Genomic DNA, 9,935 nt, shown 5'->3' with positions numbered 1-9,935 from the left:
AGGAATCGGGAGAAAAAAGTTCAGGTTTTGGCTTTGCCTATGACTTTGCAGAGCATCCGAGGGAGGATGTTACATCTCTGTTATATCTATTTTTAAAGTAACTATCACATTAGATTATGGGACTTAATATTTGCCAAATGCTTAAGGATGGCAATTTTTATTGCCAAGTAGGCACAAGTAGGTGAGTGAGATTATTGTCAAGTTCCTTTGTGATTTTGAAAACTGTTTTTTAAGCTCTGCCAGAGGGATGATTTTTGTGTATTTGTTTAAACAAGTCAGAGCAGGAAGAAGTTAGGCTATACGAAGCAGCTTGGGGTTTTATGCAAAATTTAGATTGGTAATATTTGGAATGACCTTTCACTGAAATACTGTGGGAATTTTATATTTAGAATATAAAGTGTCTGGAACATTTTTCTACTGCTTAAAATACTGCCATTTCCTCTCCAGTCCAGCTCAGCTTGTTATTCTAAGCAAAGCAAATAAATCCGTCATTCTGGATTTTATTTTGCTTCCTTTACGAGTTTGCGTAAGGGAGTGCTTTGATTCTTTTCAGGTTATCAGGAGGTTACGAGAGAGAGGTGAGCCGATCAGACTGTTTGGAGAAACAGATTATGATGCTTTTCAACGTCTGAGGAAGATAGAAATTCTTGCACCTGAAGTGAACAAGGTAAGACTGACTAGCTGTTAGTTACTTATTTGTAGTGCGATAACCACTGAGGAGCACTATAAAAGTTACAGAAAATCAGTTTCAGTAACTGTTAATTATCAGGAGGGAGTGGTAGTACAGAGCAAAGAGAAATATCTGCTCTGTCTCATTTATTGCCTGAGAAAGTATGTTAAATGTCATAGTTTTGTACGCAGTTGTAATTCCTTACGCTAGACAGTTCAACTCTAGGCCCTTTTCAGTTGGAAAAAGGGCCTCCAGGTGTCAGTAGTACTCCAGCCTGTGCTGTTACCTGCTTTTTAACCAACAGAGAAGACAGTCGTTTACTGTTAAAACTAGCCTGTGCTTGTGACTATATGCATTTCTGAGAAGGTACAGGTAAGTAAGGGGAGGACTGCATCCTGTCTTTGTGGTGTGTAAATGATTTTTCAAACCCCTTGATTCCAGAGCTACAACTTGTTAGGGAAACTTCATTTTACCCCCCTTCCCTTTAAGTAGCCATCAATTCAAAAAATGTCTAAAAGATATATGCTGGTTAACTGATTTATTACTGTTGTCTTAAGAATTGAGTAGTTAAGCGAGGAGATGCAATTGGTGTTTGTTTTGCATTCACGATTAACCAAATTTTCAACCCAGCTAAGAGAGTGACAATTTGGATTTCCTTCCTTAATTTGTGGCAGACTGAATTGTTTGAAATGTCCTTGCTGGTGCTGCCCAGGAAAGGAGAGCCTTTTCTTGTTCAAGTCTTAAAAAAAGATAGACAGATCAAAAGGTTTAAAAAAAAAAAATTCTGCTAATGAAAGCTTCGCTTGCAGTGACATTGATGACAGTAGTAGGATTATTAGGAAATAGTGAGCTCATAAATAGGTTTGTGCTGGATTTTTGTGTGAATTTTGTATGTTTCACTCACTCCTGTTGCTATGTGTTGCTTAAAATGTGGACCAATTTGTGGTTGAGACATTTTTAGACAACTAAATGATTAATAGAAATGCTCCAGACAGTCAAGTATGATGATGGAAGAGGGGAGATAACTGTACATATGTATTCCCAGTGGAATGGCTGAATTATCTTGGGGTAGGAAATGTCATACTCCTTTATAGGGCTTTATATTTTGTGTCTCAAGATAAGAATGCAAGTCCTCTAACTGTGACTAAGTTGACCTTCTTCTATTTAAAAGCAGCTGTTAACTGTAGCATCAGTTTGAAACCATAGATTCATTTTTTTATCACCTATTCTAGAGTAGATTGATACAACATATAAAGCGTTCTGCTATGTTTAAATCATTGGTAGTAAGGAGAAGACGTAAATGTTTTATGTGATAGTACTGAAGGAGTGTTACTTACCTTATTTATAGCTTGCTTTCAGGGCAGATGTGAAGACTTGTAGGGCTGCTGATGGTTATGGTCTGTTTTCTGTTTGTTTTGGGATGGTTCAGTGCATTGCTTGGAGAAAATGTCTTGACGAAGGTCTTAGCAGTTGGTTGTCCTCCATGCTTTTCTGGTGAAAATATGGTAAAAAGTCTTTTTCATAGGTATGAACGTTACAGAAGTTCATGCACCTGCTTTTTGTTAAGTGCTGAAGCAATTCGGAAACTGTTCTTTGAATTCAGTTTAAATTCAGGCAACCAAGCTAAACCCTTATGCATGTCTTTACAGAATTTGGCTGTTCTTAAATGGAAGTTGGATGTTCACAGTGACAATACTGAACTGCTTTTATTTACTTGATGTATTTTTGTAAATTAGTAATTTCTTATCTTTTCCAGGGCCTGAGAAATGATCTGAAGGCTGCTTTGGATAAGATTGACCAGCAGTATCTGAACGAAATTGTAGGTGGCCAAGAAGCAGGAGACGATGACTCACAGAATGACTTGAAAGTCCATGAGGAGAATACTACTATTGAAGAACTAGAAGTATGTGATGATAGATTTTAATTAAGGGATTTTAGATGTAGTATATTGTTGTGAGAAAACTTCAGGATTGTTTAGACAAAGTTTTCTTGTTTTCAACATCTAACTTCGGCATTCTGAAGTATCCTTAGATATGCTCTTTTGGGAAATTAGGTTTCTAAGCCTTGAGTTGCACTATAGGTGCCTACAATAGACATTTGAAAACTCAAGTGGTCTTTGTTTACAGTGTCTCATCAAAAAGGGGGCAGGTGTTGCCTGCAAAGAAAGTGGTACAGTTAGGATTCCCTCTGCGGGGGGTTTGGAAGTAGAGAATTTAATAGAAATACATTGCCTGGTTGTAAATTCTAAAGCCCTTTCTATGAGTATTTGAGAGGGTAATGAGCTTAGTACTGATGAATTTTCCTTACACAAGAAAAATGGACTTTGAAAAATAGACACACAGAAAGAATGTTTGATATGAAAACATCCAGGACAAAGAAGTGGTGGAAGTCAGAAGTAGGCAGATCACAGAAAATATAGGTGCAGAAACAACGTGTCCCAAAACTACAGTGCAAATGACTATGATCACCACAGCATTTGTGTAAGTGAGCGGAGAATGAGTGCTGTCAAGTGCATTCAGCACCTGGTATTTTAGGGTAATGTTTTGGAAAGCACATGAACTCAGGCTGAAGATTTTTACACTTAATCTTCAAAACTCTTTGCAGAAGTTAATCTTCATATCATCCTTCCAAAAGTGTGTTTAAGAAATAATCTTGATTTATAACTGAAAGCTTAAATGAATACATTATTGTAAGGAGATAGTCTTTGGCTTTTTTTTTTAGGGTACCAAGGGTTCTGGTGTAAAATAGCTGTAGCACCAGAATGGATACCAGCTGTAATGGGGCCGCACTTACCAATCTGTTAATTTTCAAAATAGCCCCTTTTTGGGGCAGTAGGGCAGGCTTGGTTTGAGCCACGGAAATAATCTTTTTCTGAAAGTTTGGAAACACCTCAGTCTTAATTTTATGCTACTTTAACTGCATTCTATTGAGTGTAAGGGCTTGCACTGAATTTGGTTCTAAATCTAGGAGATTTTTTTAACCAAAACTCACTTTGCAAATGTGAGGACAATGGAAATAAATTATCAATCCAACTATACCTACCGGAAAATGTTTCTAAAAAATGATGTTAGTATTAACAGTTTTGAGGTTTAGGCAGGAAGCTAGAGTTACTGGAGAATACTATTGGGTTTTTTGGTGTGTGGTGTGTGTTTTTTTTAGATTTGTTCCCTCAAATTCAGAGTTACAATTAAAAAAATGGTAAAAAGCCCCAGTACCTCAGAGAATTGAAATAGCTTAACAAAGTAATTAGTTGATGGCTTTGGGGATCTCAAAAATGCGGTGCACCCACAGTTCCCCTTAATACAGTGCTGAGAGACAGCTGCTAATTATCCCAATAATTTAGTAGTTAATGAATGAAAAATTCCTGTTGCATTGACTTTTCAGAAATAATCATACTGGCTTTTTGTTTTAAATGTTTTTAATAGATTAATGAATCTCAGTAGCATATATAGCTGTTTCATTCTGTTTCCTAACCAGTGTTTTGGATTTCTGGTGGAGTTTATTACAGTTCACGATGCAGTGAATCATACTCTGCTGTGGTGGTGGTGGCAAACTTCTAGACAGTGTGGAAATAATTGCCTTTTTTTGCCTGTTCTAGGCTTTGGGAGAATCCTTAGGACGGGGTGATGATCACTATGATATGGACATCATAACGAAGTTCTTGAAGGTAACAAACAAAGAAGATTAATTATTCTGTAGCTATGTAATATTTTTTATTATCGTGTAGATAGATTTTGTGAACAGAAGGGATGATTTCAGCTGCTTGGAGAGAAAAACTCACACATTATGCTTAAGATGTGTTTGTTTGGGTTTTTTTTTAATCCTTGGAACTCCACAGCCTTAGTTAGTCACAGTCGTGACTTCTGCTAGACCTTGAAACAAGCTGTTGGGAGAGCAGCTTTCTTCAAAATCTGGTCCTACTTTTCCAGACAAAATGAATATGGTTTTGATTTCCGTGTGATAATTGAGGCAGTTGTATATAGTTGCTTCTATGTACTACTATGGCATTAAAAACTTCCGAGGAGTCGCTGCCTCCCTCCCCCAGGAGCAGTGGAAGCTGAAATGAAATGTCACCTGGTACTGTTATGTGAAATAAGAGAATTTTAAAGGAAGTCTGCTGGCTTTGCTGAGGAAACAGGTTCAAGTGGATGGTAGAAAATTGTTTCCTGGCAAGAAGGCTGTATTGCCTCTCATTTGAGTCAGATGGATCCTGTGTAACTATTGTGATGATCAGAAGTCACAGCAAGAGTCAAAGCTTTCATTTGTGTGTATCAGATACGCTGGCAGTTTTAATATAGTTTGGGTTGGGTAGTCAGACAAAGAAAGCTCAAAAATTGTTTTCCAGGTGGAGAGAATGTACATTTGACATGTTTGCTTTCTGTTGTGTTGAATTTTCACTGTTATCTTTACTGTTCCTTAGGCTCCTTCTCAAAAGCTTATAATAGGAGGGTTGTTCATATTCCTGCTTGCCTATCCCTGTGAAGGAGGCTTCCTGCCTTTTTAATAGAGATTTCTCAAAAAACCTAATTTTGCCATGGTGGCTTAAACCACTGTTCCCATCTGTTTTGCCGAGGAAGTCACTAGATGGCACTACGACATAAATTTGCTTGTTCCTTATCCAGTTTCTTCTTGGAGTTTGGGCTAAGGAGCTGAATGCCAGAGAAGACTATGTGAAACGGGGAGTACAGGGGAAGCTGAACAGTGCCACTCAAAAGCAGACAGAATCGTACCTGAGACCACTTTTCAGAAAACTTCGGAAAAGGGTGAATCTCTTTAAATGTCACTATTCTGTAGGACTTATTTTAACTTCTGCTTTCAAAGTACCCAGTGGTTAGTGCCCTTTCCTAAGATAATGTTATCTTCGCTGAAGAAGAGAGGATAAGTGAATTGGCCAGAGTTTCTGTGTCTAGAGCCCATGACTCCCAGTTCTGACCTTTTTATCTTGACCAGTGTATTCTTCTGCCTACCCACTTGCTTTTCCAGGTGTTGCTTTACGTATCACCTGTTTGCTGGGTTGCAGATATGATAGAGAACTGGGATTGTATTTTGCACTTTGCCATGAGCTACTAGGTGTAACCACTTAACCTCTGTTTCTTCAGATCCTTCATCTAAATAACCAAGATGTTTTCCTTTGTTAAAGTCCTCAAGCTAGGGTAGGTGCTAAACTTTGTATAAATGCTGAGTAGGATGGTTTTCCTGAGCTCTGAAGTAAAGATGTTGTCTTTTTTTTTTTCCCTTTCTTTTCCTGTAGACACTTCCTGCAGACATCAAAGAATCAATAACAGATATTATTAAATTCATGTTGCAAAGAGAGTATGTGAAGGTATGTTTGTTTGCACTCTGCTAGCATGCACAGGCTGTCTGGTTCTAATAGATTGAGTTTATTGCTTCAACATTTCCCATTTTTTTGCATTTTGAAGATACATAGCTGGAAATACACACAACATATATTCAAAACAAAATAAAAAATGGCCGTTAAAGGTTAGGCTCCAGGTAGTGTTTGATCCACAGCCTGTCAGAAGATCTTTTTGAGGCTGGTGAAATGGCGGAGCTTTGCAAGCATGAATAGAATTTTTCTCAGAGATGGTTATATTAAGTTGCAGAAGAATCCTGTATGGGTAACCTGATATTGTAAGGTTAAATTAAGGTATTGAATTAATAGGGTGTTAATTAATTCATTAGGAATTAACTGAGTTGAACTGAGTTACTGAATATGAGACACTGTCCCTTTCTTCGGCTATGCTAACATTAGTTGGCCTGGTAAGGTTGAGGTAAGTTAATGCAAGTTTTTTGGATAAAGTCTGCTTACTGGAGGAGGCAGAACTACTTTGACACACAAGATCAAAGGCAGTGTTAGGTTTTGTTTGTAGCTGCCTTCAGAAGTGGAACTCAAATACCGATAGCATTTGCTTAAGCAGCTGTGTATGCAGAGGAAATTGAGCTGTGTTTTTGCCTTCAAATTTCTAGTACTCCTTATTATTTTTATGAGGACTTAGATAATTTGTCAAGTAAGCAAGCAAACCTGCTTTTGGTATTGAAAAAACTGTACGTGGCCTAAAGCTAGCTTAATCCAAATCATTTGAAAGCAGAACTGAAAGTGTGGGGTGTATCATAGTGGGGTTTCGTTTTAGGGCACTTTTTTCTTTTGGTTGTCATCATTATGTTGAAATTCCTTTTCCGATGGCTTCTCAAACAAAGTAATGAGCATGCGGGAATGTGGTGTATCTCCTGGGTTAGTCAGCTGCGCTCCTCTCTGCTGGAGGTGCTTGGCTTTATGTAAACTCACAGACTGATTTTTGGAGGAGTTGAGTACGCATTCGGAAGTTTGGGTTTTGTTTTTTTAATTAGGTTAAAGAGCCTTGTGCTTTTAAATCTACTCATATCATTTTCCATTTTGCTTCCTAAGAGACTTGTGTCTTTCTGCCTCCTGTTGTCTTCTGTGCTTTTTTGCTTTGTGCAGCCTAGTGAATACTGGCAGCCACAAATTCTTACTGCTTTGTTAGATGGAATGCTGGAAAGATTTAAATTTTGAAATCAACATGTGACAGTAGGCAAATGCCAGAATCCCAAGTTGTCTGCTCAAGCTTAATTAACCCTGTTGTAACGTCCTGGAAGGGTATTTAATTGCATGCTCACATATTATGTTTCATCACAAAACCATATTTAAATCAGTAAGTAGGTATTTGACTAAGACTGTTCAGATTCTGCCTGCTGTAGGCAAAGTCAAAGTCAGGTCCCTTTTTCAGGTTTGCTCTCAGCTTTGTCTGCAACCCCCTGCCTTGTTCATTATTCACCTCCCAGTTTGCTCAGTGCCAAATGGGAAGAAACTGCACCCACTGGTCATGATTGCTACTTCATATTGTTTAGTCTCTAAATAGGAGGTGATAAATGAACTCTATCAGTGAGTCTTGTAGCTTCTCGCTAATAGTGGAAGAATGTCCTGCTCCACATCCTTCTTGAAGCTGTTTCTCTAATTGCATGTATGTGTGTGTCCCCCTCACTTCCTGGTTCTCAGTTGTCATGTCTTTTTTTAAGCTCCGTTCTTCTCTTTCTGTCTATTAATTTTCCCTTCAAGTTCTATCCCTGTTCTTCCCCAGTGACGTTGTCTGCTACAGCTTTGTGCTAAGAAAGGGTGTCTGCTATCTTGATTGGGAAATCTCAGATTCATTTACTGCTGTTACTGCTCTCTTCATAGATACTGTTACAAATGTGCTTATTTAACCCAGTTTTGTCAAGAGCTGGTTCTCAGCCTCTTTGGAAGCTAGCTGCTCTCTCCAAGAGTTGTCAGGCTCCAGTGCGCTCCTGTGTACCGGCTGACCTCAGTTCTGCACACACAGTGTCAGCCTGCAGTGGCCTGCACTTACAGACCGGCTCCCTGGTCTAGTCTGCAACCGAAATGACAAGGGTTGTAAAGGTGATTACAGGCAAAAGTTTATGGGAACCTGAGAAGGTTGAGTTGAAAATAGTCCCAGTAAACTTCAGTTTTAATCAATATTAGACTGCCTTATCCAGTGCTTTCTTTCATTGCCCTATAGGTAAAGTCCATAGTCCTCGCTTCCCTCAGAGTTCAGCATAAACATCGATCGTGTTAGGAAGGTGTGTTGTAAAATTGGTTAATGTTGTGCAATGAAACCTGATTCAGAGAGACTGGAATCTGTGGTGGTGTTGTATCTGGCAATGCAAAACTGCTCTGCTTTCTGATGCCTTTTCTGTTTTGCTATGTGTGCACATGCTGTATTCCTTCAGGCAAATGATGCCTATCTTCAGATGGCTATTGGAAACGCTCCCTGGCCTATTGGTGTCACTATGGTTGGCATCCACGCTCGAACCGGTCGTGAAAAGATTTTCTCCAAGCACGTAGCCCACGTTCTCAACGATGAAACTCAAAGGAAGTATATTCAGGTAATGTTAGCTTTGGAAATCCAACAGATTTGTTCTTGAAGTTAGGGGATCTTTGAGAAATACGGGATTCATAGTTACAGGTGATGTGGTAAGAAGGTCCTAGCTGTGGACAGTTGCCTTAGCTGGCTCAAGCATTTAATAGGTAGCTCATCCCGAACCTGAAAGCTCTTCAGTGCTGGGCTAGGAACAGAGTCTAATGGATTTCCCTGCGTCTTAACTATTGTGATCCTGTATGAACACCAAAGTAGCTGTGCAGACACGCTTTATTCTCCTGAGTTCCTTCACTGCTTAACTCAGTTTTAACATCATGTGTGGAATTTAATACTGTGGAATACAGTCCTTCTGACTATTTCTGCAACTAGGTAAATTTTTCAAACATGTTTCTTTAACAGTGTGGGCTCAAAATTCCAGGTTCAGTTCCTCGTGTGCATATTCAGACTCATGTCATGAACTTCTGTTGTTTGTGGAATTAATAGCTGTGGTGTTTTTCTTCTCTGATGTTTCAGTGTATTGGGTGGATGAGTCTGAGGAAACAAGTCATCTCTCCTTGTATTGTTAAATGTTAAATGTATTTGCCTCTTGCCAGTTGCTGTTTCATAAGCCTTCTGGCTTAACTCTGAAGCATCCAGAGCAGCATCGTGGAGCTTGGAGCTTCTGGCAGGATCTTGCTGCTGCAGCAGCAGGATTCTTGTTGCTTTTCAACTTCTACAGATGTCTGCAAGCAGATTGGTTGTAAAATGCAACTTCTCCTTCTACCTTGAGCCTCTTTGTACTGGGGCTACAAGTATAACCTTTGGTTCCTGTTCAACTATAGTTTTTACTATCATAACCTGTGAAAATATCATGGTGAAGTCAGAGGAAGCTCTAGATACTGGAAGAGCCAACAAATTAAATTTGACCAATTCTTTTCTAAGGTTAAAATTGGCATGTGGATTACGCATCTTCAGAGACAGACTCCAGTTAGTGTAATACTTGCTTGGAAGTATGTAATGGATGAAATAGCTTGTGTTAAACCAGTTTTGTTGTTAGTCTGTGTTAAAAAAGGAATTTGGACTCTGAAGGAAGATTGTTGTGGGCCTCAACAGGGACATAATGCTTATTCTCCAACTTTGATGAACAATTGCCCATCTGTGTCCATTTGCCACTCTTCTAGCAGGAAGATCTCTACTCTGTAGTGATGCTTGATGTCTCTTCATGTGCCCTTTGGAAGATACAATGTATATGAATTCCTTAGTTTGTCATAGAATCATAGAATCTTTGGGTTGGAAGGCACCTTTAGAGGCCATCTAGTCCAACCCCCGGCCATGAGCAGGGACATCTGCAACCAGCCAACGTTGCTCAGAGCACAGTCAACACGGCACTG

General features: G+C 39.1%; 1 protein-coding gene across 1 annotated transcript in view; it reads left to right on the top strand.

Annotated features, from left to right (window-relative positions):
• Positions 1-521: 521 nt before the first annotated feature.
• The window catches only part of PRPF18 (pre-mRNA processing factor 18), a gene marked incomplete at its 5' end in the record, with an annotated part of 11,100 nt that continues 1,686 nt past the window's right edge, over positions 522-9,935 (top strand). Inside the window, 6 exons of the mRNA XM_010286625.1 lie at positions 522-667; positions 2,427-2,573; positions 4,269-4,337; positions 5,293-5,433; positions 5,922-5,993; positions 8,417-8,572. Coding sequence (XP_010284927.1) covers positions 522-667; positions 2,427-2,573; positions 4,269-4,337; positions 5,293-5,433; positions 5,922-5,993; positions 8,417-8,572 — 731 coding nt within the window. The remainder of the gene's footprint in view (positions 668-2,426; positions 2,574-4,268; positions 4,338-5,292; positions 5,434-5,921; positions 5,994-8,416; positions 8,573-9,935) is intronic.

Source organism: Phaethon lepturus, unplaced genomic scaffold (genome assembly GCF_000687285.1).
Source record: "Phaethon lepturus isolate BGI_N335 unplaced genomic scaffold, ASM68728v1 scaffold47584, whole genome shotgun sequence".
In the NCBI taxonomy this organism is placed as follows: Eukaryota; Metazoa; Chordata; class Aves; order Phaethontiformes; family Phaethontidae; genus Phaethon; species Phaethon lepturus.
This window is presented reverse-complemented; position numbering and strand designations above follow the sequence as displayed.